This window comes from Acanthochromis polyacanthus, chromosome 13 (genome assembly GCF_021347895.1).
Source record: "Acanthochromis polyacanthus isolate Apoly-LR-REF ecotype Palm Island chromosome 13, KAUST_Apoly_ChrSc, whole genome shotgun sequence".
NCBI classification, from domain to species: Eukaryota; Metazoa; Chordata; class Actinopteri; family Pomacentridae; genus Acanthochromis; species Acanthochromis polyacanthus.
The window spans coordinates 30,033,295-30,053,044 of record NC_067125.1 but is presented as its reverse complement, the minus strand read 5'-3'; the positions used below and the strand labels follow the sequence as shown (position 1 = coordinate 30,053,044).

The following is a 19,750-nucleotide window of genomic DNA, read 5'->3' as shown; positions in this document are numbered from 1 at the left end:
AGTCAGCTGTTAACACTATTTTGTCACTGACTTTGACACCAGGAAAGTCAGAGCAAAGGTCCCCAAGATAATTAAACCCTTGAGGTTTTAAGAATTTTGCTGCAGCTACAGCTGAAGGACAGTCGCCCTGCTGACAACATGCTGCGGTCCAAAACAGGACATTAGTCATATGCCGCCATCACCGTTGAAATTCACAGAATCATTCCTTAAAATAGAAAACACAAGGTACTGCAGCTGTACATATAGTTGCTGGTGCCTGAGGGCTGTACTATGAAGCAAATGTAATGGTTTATGGAGATATGTTGAGCTGACAGCCGAGTTTTCAAAGTCACAAAAGTGCCTCTGCTGGGTCATCATGGTAACTAATGCTACTCAGCTAACCTGCTCCATTGAGAGCTTAGAGTTAAAGGATTTCAGCTGTGAAAACTGTCACTTTTTCACCAATTCATGTCCTGACCATGTTTTCTATGAGCAATACAGATTTTCAACTAAAGGGATGCATTATATTTGCAAACCTGTTGAGCTGTGTTTTAGTTTAGGTACACCTGCACAGATTATTACTTACTGTAATCGTGTTAGAGAAAACTCTTAAAATTGAGATAAACTGCTTCCATAAAGCCAGTTTCCGTTTAAACTGCACCGTTTCTTTTAAGTAGTCTTGTTTGTTTTATAAAGAATAAGCAAAACTTAAGTGGATTAAGAGAGTTTAGAGTTTCTGTAAATAACTTTAACACAACGGAAAGTGTCTTTTTTGTTTACTTGTTTTCTTTAAAAAAAAAAAAAAAAAAAACTTCCACTGCATTACAAACAGTGACCTCTTTTAAAACAATCAAAATTACTACGTCTGAAGCCCAACGTAGCATGATACTAACACATGAGAGGCACAAACGGACAAAGGCCCTGAAATAAATTCGTTAGTTAGCTCTTAACAAGGTCGCTAATTTGTTTACTAACTTCATTTGCTGTAAGTGTGAGTTGTATGGAATATTCACCTGCTTGTATCTGTCAGCAGACTGAGTTTGTTTCACATTAAGATAACTGCTAACTGTTGAAAAGCCTGAACAGACGTCACATGCTGTCTGGCGCTGTTAATCAGCTGTTCAGCCCAGGTGTGTAGCGTGCTGACGTCATCACGTCAGTTTTTGTCGCTCATCGTCCTGCAGGCTCCGCTTTCAGGTGAGTTCTTAACTTCGACTTTAAAGAAATGCCTCTTTATACTGCCGGGAATACAACAACAATGTGAAAATATTAAATACCAGAATCTACAACAAAATAGGAGAGAAATAACACAGACATTTTAAAAATCACAATTTTATGTTTCAAGAAAAGATGACATGAATAAAGAGGTGATTTATGAATAAAGTGACACATTGTTGCGAGAGTAAAAACACAGTTTGCCAAGGGAAAAAGTAAGTATTATGTTAATAAAATTCTGTAATGATAAGAAATTATCTCCCTATTGTCAGTGGTGTGTGTAGCTGTGTATATATGTCTATATAGAAGGATGGAGGGATGGGTTTTCTTGTTTTAAATTGTTTTTAAATGCTGAAAAGCAGTTTGTGATGTATTTTCATTGTATAAAAACTGCTATATAAATAAAATTTGATTGAAAGAGATGTATTATGGCTGAATCAGGCAGGTTGCATGTTTACATGCATGATTTAACACTTCCTGACATTCCATGTATACTATGCTGATAGTATTGGATTGACGTTTCTCTTGACAACTCTGCTGGTAAATATCAGTTTACAAAAAACAGTCTGCATACGCATATATAGTCCCTTTATTGCTTAAAAACCACTGGTTCCTTTATAATACATTGATCAGTGAAGGTCTAGGATCTGTCTACAGCCACCCCTCCCTAATCACTGCAGCTCAGCACACCAGCTCTGTTAAAATTCTGTAAAATTACCCTTTACACCATAACAAGTTGTAATATTGGAGAAATTCTCCCACACATTTAAACAGGAAAGTGATTCTGAAGAAGAGTAATGAAATAGAAAGTCCCTCCCAGCAAGCAGAAAGGACAGTTCCCTTAGATTTATTACACATCTGAAATGTCAGAGGTCTCAGTCTAGGTTTTTGAGACTGCAGTACACTGCAATGTCAAAATGCAGTTGCTCAGCCATGATGTTGATTTCACTCAAGATGAATTTTTCACTTTTTTTAAATTTTATTTGGAATTATTTATACAGGTAATCTCATTGAGACAGAGTCTCATTCTCAAGAGAGACCTGATGTATATTGTATATTTTGACTGAATAGGGTAGGTTGCATGTATTTTATAGATGGCTTAGCATTTCCTGGCATTTCAGAACTCCCTTTAGGTGCTGGAAGCCCTCAGATTGACAGAAAACATACTGAGGGCATGAATTTAGTATTCTCAAAGGTATTCAAATCAAAATATTATCGTTAAAATGTACGCTATACAGCATATATGTGACGGTTGATGCACTTGGAAGTGTAAAGTGCTGATGGTGTTAATTACCTGAAGTCATCAGCTGACAGGATTTACGACTTTTACTCAGACTCTTTATTGCTTAGTCAAATCTCTTTTTATAAAATGAAAATTAATAAACTTACATATCAAAAACATCACAGATGTACAAAAACTAACATAATTTATAAAATAATCCATTTTATAACAGTCACTTTCGTTCTTTCTAGTAATCCCATTGAAAACAATAAAATGACAACAGATATTGCTGTGTCGTTGCAGTGAAGGTTGACTTTGCTGTTTAATCCTTTACTTCAGTTTGTTGAATGCACACAGGAATCTTGGTTCTAGTTAAGTGACAGGACGCGTCTTCTGAGCAAACCGATGATGATGAAGAGCAGAGTCGGAGCTGCAACCACGGCAACAGCAGTGGAGAACTGTGGGAGACAACACAAGCGAGTTCATTAAATATTACAGTACTGTGAGTTTTTACTGACATGTTTGCTGACTTGAGGCTAGTTTCACCAAGACATTTTAGACGGGACTTTGGGATGAGACAACTTTTCTTCCCACCAACTTAAAATGTCAGAAGACAGTTTCCATGGTAACAGGTAACACTCAAAGAAACCAGCAACAACCAACAAAAAGGACCAAAACACGCCTCAAAAATGGAAGCGGTCAAAAAAGTCTTCATTGTAATGTCACTTAATTTAAACTAGTCAGGTAAATTAATGTAATAAATAATACTGTATGGTCTTGACCTTAATATTTGAACTTACCATTTATAACAATCTTTTTTGTCTACTGGAAAGCACTTTAGCTTGACATCTTGTTAGAAAATTGCTATGGGATTTGATCTGAATGTTCCATAGTTCTACATCATTCTAACACTAAAAAGTCTTGAAGGAAGTGTATGTTTCCTGCTGGAGTAAGGGAGCCATTGTTTGGTCAGCAGGTGTCACTGAACATTACCACGGAGATGCCAGTGTTAGGTCTAAGTTAGTCTGTGAGCAGACTGGCTACCTTTGTAGGCTTAAAAACAAGCCACTGTTTTGGCTTTACTCTGAGATCTGGAGTTGTTGTAAATTATTGGACAGGCTGACCAATCAGAGCAGACTAGGGTGTTTGGCATGAAGAGACAACAGCTAAAATGAAGTGTTTCAGACGGGGTGAGAAGAGGTGCTGCAGCAGTGTACAGTATAAGAAAAATAACAAGAATTTTTAAAAAGTTGAATAATGTAAACATACTCTGGTAGATCCCACAAACAAAATTATAAAACTTTACATGTGCATAACGTGGGCTCTTTAAACATTCTGTGCCGTATGTGAATTAAATGTTGAGCAGGTAGATTTTATTAGGATTACTGAGTTAATAAGAGGCATTTTGCAGTAAATTAACACATCACACTAACCTTGATAGCAGCACCATAGTCTTTTTGGAATGATTGTAGATACACATGGAAGAGGGCAAGACTGCAAGGCAAGTATGAGTCGGCATCTTCTGAATCTCTGCATCTTTTGGAAGAAAAACAAATGGACCATATTCCTATAGATAAACATGTTAAAGAATAAACTGATGTACACATACATATTCTATTCAAACATACCTTTTGTACAAAGCACTTAGAAGCAAACTGTTGTCTGCCAGGTACAACTCTGAGAGGCTGAGGTCAATCAGTATAGACAGTGGCAGCCTGTAGCCTTCTTCAGCTAGCAGGCCAAGATTGTACCATCCCTGTGGAAGATTTAAAAAAAAGCATGACTGCATGACAAACACACAATGATGAATGAACACAAACATGACAAGAATATACACTGCATTAAAATCAGTCTCAAAGCTGCAGACCTGTGGATTTTTCCTCAGTGCTGCCAGTGCGTACATCTGTGCGGCAGAAAACAAGTCTTTCTGCCTGTCATCATATCCGTCATACAACAGGTCACCCATCCTAATAACGGCTGCAGACACACTAGAATTACAGGCCAATTCCATGAGTCTGCAGATATTTAATTGAATGCAAAGCTTGTGACTTACCATAAGTGTCAGGATCTTGACTTTGAATTGTGAGGTTGTAATACCTCCACATACAGTGTGATGCAAAAACAGGGTCCAGAAAACCTCCCTGTTGACATACAAAGCGAAAACAGTTTCTAAGAATAAGCGAAAGAGTGACTAAAACAGAAAAATGATTGTGAAATGGAAGCTAACGGACACATTTGATTTCTAAAACTCACCATATTTTGTTCACACAGGTACGCCACATTAAACTGAGCAGGTGCATATCCCAGTTCAGCAGCCATCATGTAATATAACAGTGAACTGAACCTGTAGCAAAACCAGAACGGTAATTTCCTGTAAGTGCTACCTCGTTGTCTCATCAGGATCATGGCAAGTGTTAACAGAGAAAAACTTTACATGTCATTCTTCAGATATGAATCCAAGGCTTTGCGTAAGATGCTGCCGAGGTATCCGTTGTGCTCAGCCGCCCATTTTACCCATCTGCAGTCAGTCAAAAAGACATTTCAGCTGAAACTTCAGGAAATATGTAAATATGAAATGAATCAAAGGGTAAGGAGCTCACAAAACAGCATCTGATGGACGTCTGCTGACAAAGCCTGGCATTCCAGTGGTCCAGATGTTAGCAAGTAAAGTTGCTCCCCTGATGTGTCCTCTCTGTGCAGACTTCAGATAGTATTTATAGGCCATATACTGCAGGAAAGACAAATTATTCACTCTGAGAACTCGAGATTATTGTTAGTTTTAAGGGAAATTATACCTTTACAGTTTAGCTAACCTGGCTGGCAGCTTTTCCTGGATACAGACCCTGTGAGTACATGACACCAAGATTAAAAGCTGCCTCTGGACACTCAAGGAGATCAGCCTGCTCCCACAGCTGCACCGCCTGCTTGTAGTCCTGCTTAAAATGCTCATAATACCAGGCCAGGGCGTTGATTGCAGGAACAAAACCCTGAAGAAGAGATGATTGTAAGAAGCTGTATGGGGTGTGCAAACTCTGAGTGGGTAGTAATTATCAGTTAACCAAACCAAACCTGGTCCATTGCTTTCCTCAGGAATGAGATGGCTTTTGGAATGTCTTTTTCAACCCCCTGTCCCTACAAACAAAAAGGTTAATACTTATTCAAAGCAGATGAGACTACATGCTAACAAGAAAAGGTAGGGGTATAAATTAACATACTGATTATGTTTACTCATTGTACATTAGATGTGAATCTGACCTGCAGAAGTATAATCCCATAATCATACATTGACACTGGGTCCTCCAAGTGGACAGCTCCCCTTCTGTAGTGTCTCGCAGCCTCCTGGATGTTTGGGGAAACTCCTTGCTGACCCCAGAACAGCATGCGGGCGATAGCTTGCTGCAAGACAGATCCTGGATTATTACTAAAAAGTACATGTTTAAATCCTCTCACTTCATATATAATTATGTAGCCGATTTCTTTATTTGTCATTTTAGAGAAAAAACAGTAGAGAAAAACACAAATGTAAAGAGTTGTATTAATCGATACTGTTGTGCAAAAGTTTTAGTTTCTTTGAATGGTTATTTTACATCTTCTGTTTTTGTGATTAGGGGCTGCACAGTGCCGTAGTGGTTAGCACTTTCACCTTGCAGCAAGAAGATCCCAGTTCAGATCCCGAGGTGGGCCTGGGATCTTTCTGCATGGAGTTTGCATGTTCTCCCTGTGCATGCGTGGGTTTTCTCCGGGTACTCCGGCTTCCTCCCACAGTCCAAAAATATGCTGAGGTTAATTGATCATTCTAAATTGCCCGTAGGTGTGAATGTGAGTGTGATTGTTTGTCTGTATATGTAGCCCTGTGACAGACTGGCGACCTGTCCAGGGTGTCCCCTGCCTTCGCCCGAGTCAGCTGGGATAGACTCCAGTACCCCCCGCGACCCTAGTGAGGATAAAGCGGTATATAGAGAATGGATGGATGATTTTATGATTTAGATTTTGAAACATTTGCAAACAGTGAAGTATTCCTAATAGATAGTTGCATGATGTTAAAGAGAGTAACAAATTAGAACACACAAAAAAAATTAGAACACTGCAGGAATTTTCAGGCAAATAGCCCAGAGTGTGAATAAGCAATTACACCGAGCAGGTGCTAATGAACATAATAAGTAGTTTGAACCAGACTCATTAACCGGAAGGGAAGCAGCTGTGCCGAGGGATTAAAACCCAGTGAGGGTCAGCCGTATGAAAAATGTGAAGCTGCTAAAGGAGAGAGCGCCATCTAGGAATTCTGCATCATGGCAAGAGTGAGCATAGCACCTAGACTCAGTGTGGTTATTCTGCATCTGCCAGGCCTCTCTCTGACAGAAGGTCATGGTAGACTTCAGATGTGCTGTCCAAGCTCTTTTGCAGAAGCTCAAAGAAATGAGGAAGATGCCAGGAAGTGTCATAAGCTCAAGCAGAAACAAGCAGGTGCTTGGTTTACCCATCTATACTCTGGAGAAGTCTGGTCAGAAGTGGTCTTTATGGAAAATACAATGCTCAGCTGTAAAAGCAAAGCCATCTAACTCACCTATGCATGAATGCTCTGGACTGGCGAACAGACAAAATTTGAAATATACAGCTCTAACAGAAGGAGGCTGTTGACCAAAGAACCAGACAGCTGCAAGGATGAGTGTCTGCAAGCATACAGTGAAGTATGGTGGCAGTTCCTTGCAGGTCTAGGACTACATTTTGGCAAATATGCTCTGGAATTTGGTCAGAATTTCGACTGCAAACATACGGACAGAGTCATAAAGAACAACTGACAGTGGTAATGGCCTACCTCTGCCTCAGCTGTTCCTCTGCGTGCCTGCAGTTTGAGCCACTGGAATATATGGTGATCTTCATTGGTCTGGAGATTCAGCACTCCTTCATTGTTCAAGTAAACAGCCTCCACAAATGTCTAAAAAATGAATAGAAAAGAGTCAAGACAGATGTTAAGGTTCGAGAACATTCGTTTCTTAAAGCTTACTTCTTTCCTACAACAGTTTCAAATAGTCCAGAATGCAGCTCTGTGCATCAAACAAAAACCACTTCTGAGCTGCAATAAAAACACCTCTATCATACTGTTATCTTATTATATGAAAAGCAGAGACAAAAGTAAAGCTATTGATGATGGAAATCTGAAAACTAGGGCCGCAATAAGAGAAGCAGAACATTTATTAGCACACTGCATGCAAGCTCATATGCTGCAATAAATCCAAGGTTCATAGTATGAGGGGGGAAATGTGTAGATCAGATTTGAGTTTCCTCAAAGTCTCTGTTTTTAAATTACTGTCTGGCAGGACAGAATATACAGCTGAGTACAAATGCAGCTCTTATATTTTCTTTATATATTCCAGTTACTAAAGCATATATTACCTGCTGTGGTGTGGGATTTTCACGGTCTACAGTTGTCTGTTTAGCAATGTTTGCATAATAGGCATAGGCCAGATCTGGGTCTGCAGGGACACCATGTAGTCCGAGGTGGTGCAGGTGCCCGAGATGAAGAAGCGCCAATCTATCATCATTCTGGGCTGCCAGCAGAGCCAAGAGCCAAGCCTGCACCAAACACAGGGCCATGTGAGAATACAAACAATCTGGACAGATTAACCAGAGCTATGGCTCATCCAGTAAAATGAACCTTAACAGGCTGTTTCTGGACTCCCAGTCCAGTGCTGTAGAGCACAGACGACATGTGCAGAGCTCGGTTATCAGCTAGGCAGCCAGCTTGGAGCAGCACTGGAAATATTCTGCTGACCACGCCACTGCTGCTCCCTCTGACCAGCTTATGAAGCGATAAGGAGTACAGCGCTCTGCCCACAGCTGCCAGGCGAACCGCTCTTCCTCCTGAAAGTCAGAAATGTAATTTATTTCAGTGGTTTGTCTTCAATGTGTTTAGTGACACAGACAACAATGAGCAGTCATTTCAAGCTCATGCTGTGCAGTCAAACATTATTTAAAAATTTAGATTCCAAGATTTTGTCATCTCCTACCATATTTGAAAGCCAGTAACTTGACCAGTTTTGCAGCAAGTTTTCTGTGAGGGTCAGCTGCCTCCCACTGCTCACACTGGGGATCTGATGGTAGTCTCTGCTTCACCATCCACTGATGGAAAGCATCAAAACATGTGTCTGAAAAAAGCAACACAGGTACTGCTTTATTCATTCAGCTCTTTCAGAAGGCTTTAGAGAAGCCTTCAAACAGTCATTTCAGCTCCACCTAGTGGAAATAGAAGCCCACTACCAGACTCTGTCCTCCGTTTGGCCTTGAGTGAATAACCACTGATCTTCATATTCATCTCTAGACGAAACCCTTGACAAGTCTGCAGCCATCCGGTCAGGTTCACTTTCTTAATCACATCTGGAACAGCAGCTTCAGACTGCAGGAGAGAGAAGTCATCAAATGCAGTAAAAAGCTGCAGTACAGTAGTGGTAAAGCAGTAGAAGTTAGCAGCATTACCTGGCTGTGAGGTGATATTCTGTTGCGATAGTACACCACCGGTCCAAAATAACCCTCCACACCTGGGATATATTTCCCTCCACCAATCACGAAATATCCTTCTGTGTCATCTAACACAACATTATGTCCCCACCTGTAAGATATGTTAACAGATAAACAGAACTCCTGTGGTGCAGTTTCATTTCTTTTGATTGTATAGTTGAGTAATCTGGTTAAAAGAGAAAAGTAGACTTACGTATGTTCTGTAAACCGAACAGTTCTCTGCTCCTTATCAGTGCACACCATGGAGACACTTACCTGAAAAGCAGCAAGTTTGTTGTTATCATTATCATTATGCAGGTACTTATGATGTTCTCCATCACTAAGAGACTACTCACGGTCCTGCCATGCAACGCCACACCGAGTCGACACCACTCACTTAAAGGCACCTTGAATGGAGAAACAAATGCAGAGGATTTCCCAGAATCTCCATTCATCTGGATGTGTAGTTGGCCTGTATTTATGAGGCAATAGTGAGAGACTTGTATAAATATAGACAATATGATAAAAGGGGTGAGAGAGAAAACTGAATTATACCTGAATCTGTGAGGAACACTGTTGGTGTAGCATAATTATTATGGGAGTCTATATGGTGTAAAATGCCACACATGAGTTCTTGGCAGTATTTGGTTACAAATATCCAGATGGAAAACATACACCTGACAAAAAAACCAATAAACACTTGGTTAACTAACATTAACTAAGATCTGCAATGACTGATAAGAAAGCTGGGTTATGTATGGTGTAACTTTGGTGGTGGTACCATGGAAAAGTAACGGCTTTAACTCGCAGGTACTCCAGAACCTCATTTCTATAGGACTCCAGGCTCTTTGTGATGCCAAAATTTTCTCCAGTTGAGGCGTAAATTGAAGACAGCAAATGTACCGTTTCTAAATGACATGAACAGTTTAAGTTGGCATTTAGGAAATGAAAAGGCAGTGTTTTTAATCCATAACCATCTTGCAAAAAACACAATACGAGACATTATCCAATATTAGTTGTAAAATCCACATCATGCACTGGTGTTTCTAAGCATATTATTCTCTAATTCTAAAAAAATAAATGGAATTGAGATGTTATATTCAGTTTTAAGTTCACTTCTCCAACTTTACCTTGTTCCAAAAGACACTGTTTCTTTAAAAACTGATGAGTTAATTGCAGCATTTGTGTGCTCCAGGCTATACAGAGCCGGTGCTGTTTGACAGGTCGACTAAAGAAGGGCTTAGGCTGCAGCGTTGCCACATCCTGAGCTGCGATAGACCCCTCACTATCATCGGATCCAATGTGTCTGACCGAGGCTCGAAGGATGCAGCTCAGCACCCAGGGAGAGTCTGGAACAATCCCATCAGCTTGATACACCAACCAATCCGGCAATCTCAGCTTCTGAGTTCTTGTTTCAGGGTCACCAGGGACACAAGTCCACTGTCTTAACAGGAGTGTGGAGACTGAGCCCGTTTCAAAAGATACAATACAGTCCAGCTGCACTGTGGCAGGTTCATCACAAGAGAAGAGCGTTTCCAAAAGGTGGTCCGGCAGAGCTTCCTCTGGAGGATTCAGGAGCCTCACTTCATCTAAACCCCAAACAGCCTGTAAGTAAGACATTCAGAGTTGTTAATGACATCTGTTAGAAGCAAGGAGGGATCAGTGTGTTAGAGATGGTGGAAATAAACCTTCTCCTACCTGCATACTGAGGCAAAACTGACAAATGTATTTGTACAATGTATGGAAATCCATGGTCTCCTCTGTAGTTTAATTAATCTTTCCATTAAAGACATTCAAGCTGCAGTAAAACAAGGAGCTTCAAGATCCGGATCTCATCCTGCTCCACCTCAGCTAGGTTAACATTTATGTAAATATTTACCAGCACACAACTTCACCCAATCACTATATGCACAGTGTAGTTAAGGTGGAGCTTTGTGAGCTGGGCTACATTCCAAAGCTTCACATATGACTCACCTGTTACACAGAATCTACACCCAAACTGTGAATTTGCATTTAAGACAATACACTTTTGCACAATTCTAGAGTTGAATTGAAGTGGTGTGTATAAAAAATAAAAAAAAAGAAAATCAGCTTGTCTTTCATTCAAAACAGTTTATTGCTATCATGCAGGAGTGCCATCAAAGTCTAGACCACCACAGTAGATGCAAAATTATCATTTTCTCTGTACAAATATACTGTATGTTTTCATAAATAGAAGCTCAAAATAAAGATAGGGAGAAAAGTAGAACTGGGACTTAAGAGCTTAAGCTGATCCACTCTTCTAACCCAACATTGGTTTCGTTATGACGGTTGACATGCATCAACGTTACAGTGCATTATACTGGGAGCAGACGGACGCGCACACACACACGTACACGCACACGTTCAGATGGCATAACCAATTTACAGCTCGGTCGTGCAAAATAGGTACAAATGACACCTTAAAAAAGTACCAGTAGGAAACAGTTTCTTTTTTTAAGCTGGTTTCTAAAATGAAATATTTCAACGCGTCTTATACATCCAAACCACCGGTTACATTACGAGGCTCGGGGAGACCGATTGTGTCTTCTGCAGCACTTTTTGGTTGTTCATTAAACGGGAGCACCCTAAGTGTATCGGTGTCCGTACTACTTCAGCAATCACCTACCTACTACTAATGCATAGTTCTGTGCTCAAATGAAGCAATCAACATTAAAACTGATACAAGGTTCTTTGTTGTAGCAATCTGAGGATAGCAATTTTCTGTAATAAATGTAAACATACTGCACTGATGATACTGTTACAGAAACAATACCATTGGACATTCAGCAGATAAACTCTGTATATACAGTACTGTATATATCATGCGGTTTTGAGTTCTGTGTTGAAGGGGATCAAAAGGTTGAACACACTGCAAGTACAAAGGCCTCTGACAGAAATAGTGGTTTGGCACTTTTACATGATTGGTCTTCTGCCTCCGAAACTCGTCTTCGATAAAAACATGGATCACAAGTAGTGACAACTTGAAAAACTTCTATCTTACTGTAGCCCTTACCAGCACCCACTCCTCACTGACAGACTGCTGTGAAGCTTTTACTGTCCACCTAAAAAAAACAGAGAAACAATAAGACGCAGGATAGCAGAATTCAAAATCCAAGTTAAAATCACACCCGGTTCGCCAAATTAACAGGAAATAGAAAATGTGGATCCCATTTTAGTTTTTAAGAGGCTAATCCTCAGAAATATACGCTTTATAGGTGTACAAATCTGACACACCTTCGAAAAAGTGCAACCTAATTTTTAAATTCAATACACTGACAAATAAATATTCATTGTATTGTAGCCTCAGGTGTTTTCCGACTGCTACGTCAAACATTTTGGTAATAAGGGGTTTTTTTGGTAACAATTATGAAAGTAAAACTATTCCGATATCCGAGCTGTACATTTTAGACAGGATTTTTAAACGCCTGTTCGCCTAATCGTCCACTGAGGACCTGTGTAAACCCTAAATATAAACAGTGGTTAAACTAAACGTTTTTTATGGGGTTTTTTTATCAAAAACAGAACAGACATCGCTCACACTCCCATGCACTGAATCTTAATAGTAAAAACCGCAAAGCTAAAGGTCTGAAATCCTATTGGACGGTCCTATTGTGACTTTTCAGTGTGATTTGCCTCTTAGATGCTGCATAATTGAGCCTTCTTGTAGCATAAATCACACCCAGTAGGAAAAATAGTAACGTTTTTTTGACAGACAAAAGTGAGGTTTAAATCACTTCTGTTCTGCAGCTTTCTACTCCTCCTCTGTTTGAACATCTCCTGTATGTGTCATTTGCTCTGCCAACAAGACAACAACAAAAGACAGGAAAACTTGTACCCATCAATAAAAACAAAGTACTTTGTGAAACAAAAAAAAGGAGTGCACATTCACTTTGGATTTGTAGGCTCGGTGGTTAGGTAGTACTCAAAGAAACATCAAGTGTTGTCTAAGCAGGTTAACGACAAGAACCAAGCAAACACTAAGAGCATTCGAGTATCAGTCAAACAAAAGTGAAGACATGCAAAATGTTATAGATCGTAGAACAAGAAAGAAAAACCAAGAGGGAGACATATTCCCGTTACAGACTGGCACAATTTCCTGCAGAATAAATAATACTTTACATTCCAATATACAAGCCTACCCATTCCCCACATGTTCAACATTGACCAAATAAGCAGAGAAAGCTCAACAGCTGGTTGCTCCCACAGTCCACAGTCTCTCAGAGTAGGTGTTGTAACCTACAAAAAAGATGCAACGGCAACAACTTGTGCCATCATTTAAACATCAGTGAACCCCAAAAACTTTTTGTTTGTTTTTAAAAACAGATCACACAGAGGAATACAGTCAGACAGCTCTGGTAGCCTGTAGTTTGTGTGTAGCTCTTATTTCCTCTGTTTTTTGAAGATCTTGAAGGTGTGTTTCTTGCGGCTGGCAGTGGAATCTGTATCTTCTCCTGTTGAGCCACTGTCTTCCTCCAGAGGGCTCTTCTTGGAGGACAGCTGAGGGATGCGAGTGCTGCCTTTTGCCCCCACGACTCCCACTTGCCCTCCTGTTGGAGATGGTGTGTCAGGTTCAGTGGAGTTTGGGCTGAGGGAGCGGGACGACTCTGACAGGCTGTTGATCTCTCCCATGCTGGGCGACTTCTCCATGCCGTACACCTTCTTCATGAGTATGGGGCTGTCACAGACGAGCTCTGTAACACTTCCCTCGTGAATGCGGTTCCCACCGTTGGGGGTGAGAGCGTGCAGGGAGATGGCGTCACCTGATAGGCTGTGTATGAGAGAGGTGGGCTTGATTAGGTGGCCTTTGGAGCTGAAGGCAGACAGCCGGTCACCAACTTGGGAGAGGGACAAGGAGGAGTCAGAATCGGAGCGATTTAGGTCCCTGAGAGTGAGGGGAAAAAAACACAAGTCAGTGGAAATGAGAGAGAAAAAATAGACCCAACAGTTACAAAAATGAAGCCTTGCATGCTTGGGTTTGTCTACACTATGCCTGCAAAGCCATGGACACGCTGGACACAGCCTGGATACTGGAACTCCACACTTGTTAGTAGAGCAGGCAAAGAACACCAGGAACACTGGGAGAGGTTGGAAAAAGAGTAAATGCATAGATCCTGTAGTAGCTCGTCAGGTGCAATGATGTGACGGCAAAACTAATAAAAGAAAAAAATACAGAAAGCATGGCAAAATAAAATGAAACAATGACAAAAATGATGTACTGGAGCAGGTACCCACGCCACGACACGTGTTACAAAGTGAAATGACAGCAGGTGGTGAGAAAACACCCACGCACATGCAATGTGTGTGGAAAACTGGAGAGAGACGGGTACCCGAAACTGTCGCTGCATGAGGAGTGTACATTGGAGGCGTCTGAGAACGTGAAGTCAGGAATGGGATCCATGGGCTGGAAAGAAGGATGATATATATGGGAGGAATGAGCGGCTACGCCGCCACCTACAGAGCTGGGTAAGCAGGAGGAAGAAGAGGACAAGGATGACGAGGACTGAGGGTTTGGGTTGGAAGCACAGATGATAGATGGATGAGAAACAGCTGAGGAAAGTGGAGGCAGAGAAAAGCACTCGAGCTGCCCAAAGGACTGGCTGCGTGACTGTCTGAGGGCAGCCCTAGACCTGGATGGGTAGGAGGTTCCCTCTCCCTGCTGCCCCACCAACAGGCAGCTCTCTACCAACCTCTGGGAGCCCATGGCCAGCTGGGGGTCAATGTGGCGTTGACGCAGCGACATCATACTGGGAGCTGTTGGCACAAACGACAACATTATTAACAACCACTCATTAAGTAAAGCCAAATGGACAGAGCGAGACCAACTGGGGGATCAGTGGAAAGATACTCAGGTGTTGGGATACCTTTATCTGACTTTAAACACTATTATTCTCAAAAATGTACCAATTTAGCCTTTATACTGTACACCATGATTATATTACCAAAAAATCCCAACACATGTTTTATCTCTCCATCAAATAGGGGAAAATTTAAAAAAAAAAATCATAGGACTATAGTTATGATGCTTTAATTAAAGGGATTTTTTAAAAGTGTTTTTGCTACTTATAAAAGGAAATTCCCATTTATAAAAAAGCAAGTAACAAAATCAAAGAAGAAAAAACAAAGGGTGCACAGGGTAGTGACAAGGTTTAGAGGAGGGAGTACGTGTAGCAAGCAGGCAACTATGATAAAGTCAGTGGTGTTTTCAGATGAACGCAGCAAGGAGAAGTTTTCCTTCTTTTCAGCCGTGTCCATCTGCAGCATACTACTAGCTGAAATGTTACAGCTCTGTGTGGCCGTTAGGCAAGAGGAGAGACAGGGAAGCCAAACTGAGGACTGAACTGGGGCATGAATAAATTGCCAACCAGGATGTTTCCACACGGGGAGACAGTCTGAACCAACGGACCACAGGTCACTGGCTCGCCGTTCCAACAATAGGTTGCCATCTGTAGTTAGGCCAATGAGACAGCAGTGGGAGCCAAATACCAGAGAAGTGTTGGAGGGAGAGAGGGGAGTGAGACATGGGAGTGTAATTAATGTTAATTAAAAGATTCACTCACTATTGCAGCCGCAAAGGGGTTCTGAAGTACAACTTCCACCTCCCGTTATTCAAACCTAAAACCTAATGTGTAAAGTATATACCGTGGAACCTATAACAAAAAAGCTGCAAAACATTATGATGGTTTTTTTGATGGGATAAAAATGTATGAGATGTGTCTGCTCAAGAGTTCAGCAATGAAAATGAATAGTTCTTGTGTTTAACAATTTGATGAGAAACTTGTGGGTCTGGTATTTAGCCCAATTAATGTTATGTGAGCACTGACTGTATTTGACACGTTTCATTTTGCCACAAGTTGACTTAAAATATTGGTAGAACATATTAGGACACAACTATTACAAATAGGTCAGCACAAAATTTGTTATCTTTAGGAAGTATATTTTTCTTGACAGTTCAATTTCCAGAAGAAAGTCACAGGATTCTTCAGTCTCAGTGATCGACTTAAGAGTCAAGTAAACACTTTGATCCAAAATGAGAACAATTAACAAAAAAAGCATTTAAGGCATTTCACTGAAATTGTGTGTAAAAGAACAACACGATTATGTGAACTGACATAATACAAATGTAAAACAACACTCATTCAATCATAGACATGTTTAACCCTCACTACCTCCATCACCAGGGAGGCCACAAGGACAAACTGTGGTGAGTATAGTGTAAAAGGTCCAAATTTTCATGTGGGCTGATTTTTGGATTTCCCCAGCAGAGCCTTGGTTTGTTTAGGGATTCGTTTACTAGTCCCCACTGACTGGCCCACAGATTCAGATGAACCCTTACATTGCAGAGTTCCAGGCACGATATCCTCGTCCATGTCGTCCATGTCGTCAGACATGATGAAGTGTTGAGGTGTCGCTCTGCCACCCATGAAGCTGGGATCGAGGTTGAGGGCTGAGGCCAAGGTAGGAAGGCCTGGGTTGTTGACGATGGTGAAACCTGTGAGGATCTCTATCTGCTGCCAGCGATGCAGCCTCTCCCGCAGAGCAGCTGTCACCTCACCCAGGGCTTGTCTATGAAAGATGACAAGAGAGGAGGAGAAAGAAAACTTCAAATGAAAATTAACATCTTAATTGTCAGCATAGGAAGAGACACAACAGTCAAATTTGAAATATTACTAAAAAATGAGACAGATACTATGTTCCCCTCCCTTCCCCTCAAACTAATTGCAGTCTGTAACATCACAGCCTTTGACTTACTTTGCTGCCAATATTTTGTGGTCCACATCATCCAGGGAGGAGCTGTGAGCCACATGGAAAGTCCCAAAAAGCGTGTTCCTTTTTTTCTTTATCTTCTCTGCCTGTGAAAACAAGTGACCCAACATTTATCTTTGCTGTATAAGTGGAATATTGTGCCAAGGTGACATTAATGGTCCAAATATGCAAGAATATGAAAAAAATTCCCCATACAGCCATCATCGGGATTACATCAGACTACTCTCATTTGAAATACACTGCATAATTACTGAATTAACATCTCAAATATACACCAATTCTTTCAAGCTCAGGTTCAGATAAAGGAAGTTTCAAAATGTGTGTTTCTGACATTGTGAAACAGCTGCTTTGGAATGGAATTCACAGATTCTGATCCTATGATACAGGCACCAACATAAACGCTTACTTAGGTCTTTACATGCTTACCCCTTCTTTGGCCACCAGGAGTTGCCGTTCAGCATTTTGCTTCTTGATGTTGTAGTACTGCACTTCCACCTCATGGGTGAGCTGCAGCCACTTCTGGAGAGACTCTGGTGGTGACCAGCTGCTCCGTGACTCCAGCTCCTTCTCTGCTTTCTTCAATGCCATGCGTACCTGCAACATGTTTTTAAAAATTAGGTCATGAAGTAACATATATAAACAACACACACATGAACTGGCACCAAGACCTTTTTTTTCAGTTTCTGTATTTTAATAGAATTGCAATTTTCAGTGAAATCATGATGCAAAATTTGTTCAAGGACAATACACAGAAACTAATCAATAAAAATTATAATACTAAACTCTATTCAAACAACATTATTTAAACAAAGTTGCTTGGCAAAGTTCAACCAGGATTAAAATAGTTCTGGCCTGCAAATGACTGATTTGTCCCAATCATTCATACCTAAAAGTTAAAGGTAACTTCAAACAATGCTTACAACTGAGGACTGGTAGACCTGCATACTTGCCTCCTGAATAAAGGAGTCTAAGTAAGTGGTGACAAGCATCGCTATAAGCAGCTGAACATGAAATTCAAGTGTCCTGAAACAACACTGAGTCTAAAAGCCCTGCATGGTTCCAGTTTATCAATGTGTTTCTGAATAAAAAAAAAAACACACTGTGACACAAGTGTCTGAATTAGATCACTGTGATAATCCTTCAAGCAAATACCCATGCGGTTTGTTTACTTGTGTGGGCAGTGCTGTCCTGTTCCTGCCAAATTCCTAATGGACAAAGACTTCCGTGGGTGTATTTATACTATAGCTAGTGTGAATCTGATAGACTTTAACATACTGTGCAGTTGTCACCTTGAAAATATAATAAATTCTGTTCACTCTGTTTCATTGCTTCTCATTTGTGAACTTACCCCCAACAAAAAAATAACAAACTGCATGTTTACATGGCATCGATCAGTTTATAAGTACCTGTTCTAGCTCTTCTTCTGCATACTTTTGGCGACTCAGTTCATTCTCTGTGCCCTCCCGCAGCTCTCTCAACCGTTGGGCCTCCTGCTTGGCGGCGTTTATCTCATCCCTCAGCTTCTGCTCCAGGTTCACCTTCTCCACTTCGACTGTGCGGTGCTCCTCCTGGGCGATCTGCAGTCTGAGGAAAAGGTAAGCAACAAAGGGCAAACATTTATCTCTCGTTGTATTTTGTCTTCAAAGCAAGACATCCATGGCTGCTTGATTAACACTTCTGTGTTGAATGTACGCCATAAGGAAGGTGTAGCTGCACACTCTACACTGTAGCCTGATGTTTGCTAGTAATATGCCACGCAAACACAGCAGCCCGATTAGGGCAGAGATAAGAGGTATCAAACTATAATAAGGTGTAATTGCATCTGGCTGGTTCAAAATATAAACACAAAGCCCAGCATTGTGTCAATGAAGCCATATGACGCTTTCATAGCTTTATCAATCATAGTACAGACTCATGTGGATCAGATGTCTTCTATTTTTATGCATTGCAGTGATTTTGATAAAGTAACAGTCATTCAGTATTGATCAGGTTCGCTCCAAAATGATCTGCTTTTTTTCAATTGCCATTGCTTGAAGTACACATTGGCAAATAAACCCCACCGCTACCGAGTGTTTTGTCGGTGCAGTGCAGCACACACAAATATAAATGCTTATAACAGTGAAGGCCTACAATCAAGGCTCTGCGTAGATTCAACGAAAAGAGTAGGGCTGGGCGAAATGTCAAAAAAATAAAATCTCAATTTTTTCAAGTCATCTTGGACGATTACGATTTTAATCGATTTTTGTTGTTTCTTTGCGGTCTGTTTGCTATGGCTAGTGCTAGCCATACCGCACTCCCGTAGCTGCGAGAACTCTTCCCATTCTGTAGGGTGCCTCTGCCAGAGGTGCTGAAAGAGGTTAGTTGTGCTGCTAATCTTCGTTTTCACAGTACTTTTGCAAACCTTGCACGACTGTAGTTTGCTCTGTGTCAGTCTTGTTAAAGCCGAACCACTTCCATATAATCGATGTAATGAGGTACTTTTCTCGCGACCAACTCTTCGTCTGCTGTTGTGTCCGCCATGATGGGGGTGTGAGTGCTTTGGCGGAAGGAGATGAGAAGCGGAAGCAAATGCCAGTGCACAAGTCGAAAAAGGCAGAAGAAGAATCTATATTGTTATATATTTAAGCTCGCCTCGATTTTACGATTTGGCAAATTTTCAAATCGTCAGGTTTTAAAAAGGCGAATTAATCGAATTAATTTGATTTATCGCCCAGCCCTAGAAAGGAGTATAAATCAACCTTAAGGCCAAGCAAAGAAACATAACCTAGTTGGTGCCCGTGTCATTTTCTACAGGCACGCATTAGCTATGAGCACGTGAGAGTCATGTACAGGACTGTCTCTGAAAATTAGAATATTGTGATAAAGTTCTTTATTTTCTGAAATGCAATTAAAAAAACAAAAATGTCATACATTCTGGATTCATTACAAATCAACTGAAATATTTCAAGCCTTTTATTATTTTAATATTGCTGATTATGGCTTACAGCTTAAGAAAACTCAAAAATCCTATCTCAAAATATTAGAATATCATGAAAAGTATACTAGTAGGCTATT

At 40.7% G+C, this 19,750-nt stretch overlaps 2 protein-coding genes across 4 annotated transcripts in view; both read right to left on the bottom strand.

The window, feature by feature from the left end:
• Nucleotides 1-1,372: 1,372 nt before the first annotated feature.
• LOC110969073 (protein sel-1 homolog 3) lies at nucleotides 1,373-10,887 on the bottom strand. The gene is made up of 22 exons (XM_022219105.2): nucleotides 10,042-10,887; nucleotides 9,693-9,819; nucleotides 9,467-9,588; nucleotides 9,268-9,383; nucleotides 9,126-9,187; nucleotides 8,891-9,023; nucleotides 8,675-8,810; nucleotides 8,425-8,562; nucleotides 8,073-8,278; nucleotides 7,811-7,990; nucleotides 7,233-7,352; nucleotides 5,672-5,812; nucleotides 5,486-5,548; nucleotides 5,230-5,403; nucleotides 5,017-5,144; nucleotides 4,851-4,934; nucleotides 4,670-4,760; nucleotides 4,470-4,557; nucleotides 4,284-4,393; nucleotides 4,045-4,172; nucleotides 3,850-3,952; nucleotides 1,373-2,874 (listed from the first exon to the last, which is right to left on the bottom strand). The coding sequence occupies exons 1-22, from the start codon at nucleotides 10,529-10,531 to the stop codon at nucleotides 2,785-2,787; spliced, it is 3,030 nt and encodes a 1,009-aa protein (XP_022074797.2). The 5' UTR covers nucleotides 10,532-10,887; the 3' UTR covers nucleotides 1,373-2,784.
• A 116-nt stretch (nucleotides 10,888-11,003) lies between these two features.
• Nucleotides 11,004-19,750, bottom strand: part of stim1a (stromal interaction molecule 1a) — a 30,490-nt gene continuing 21,743 nt past the window's right edge. The window contains exons 8-14 of one of the 3 annotated variants that reach the window (XM_022219108.2): nucleotides 18,103-18,280; nucleotides 17,123-17,290; nucleotides 16,682-16,782; nucleotides 16,266-16,495; nucleotides 14,620-14,683; nucleotides 14,260-14,391; nucleotides 11,004-13,814 (exon numbers count right to left, since the gene is read on the bottom strand). In XM_022219108.2, the coding sequence (XP_022074800.1) occupies nucleotides 13,313-13,814; nucleotides 14,260-14,391; nucleotides 14,620-14,683; nucleotides 16,266-16,495; nucleotides 16,682-16,782; nucleotides 17,123-17,290; nucleotides 18,103-18,280 (1,375 nt within the window). In that variant the 3' untranslated portion in view covers nucleotides 11,004-13,312. Of the gene's footprint in view, nucleotides 13,815-14,259; nucleotides 14,684-16,265; nucleotides 16,496-16,681; nucleotides 16,783-17,122; nucleotides 17,291-18,102; nucleotides 18,281-19,750 lie in introns of all 3 variants that reach the window. The other 2 variants (XM_022219106.2, XM_022219109.2) reach the window with 2 other exon arrangements.

What these genes read in the sequence shown, in the direction of transcription:
- LOC110969073 (XM_022219105.2), bottom strand. Translation starts at nt 10,531, where the DNA reads ATGTCTTACTTACAGGCTGTTTGGGGTTTAGATGAAGTGAGGCTCCTG. An exon ending in AGTGTTCCTCACAGATTCAG is followed by an intron (nt 9,384 to 9,466) that starts GTATAATTCAGT and finishes TCATAAATACAG; the next exon opens with GCCAACTACACATCCAGATG. An exon ending in ACTATGGTGCTGCTATCAAG is followed by an intron (nt 2,875 to 3,849) that starts GTTAGTGTGATG and finishes TGTCTCCCACAG; the next exon opens with TTCTCCACTGCTGTTGCCGT.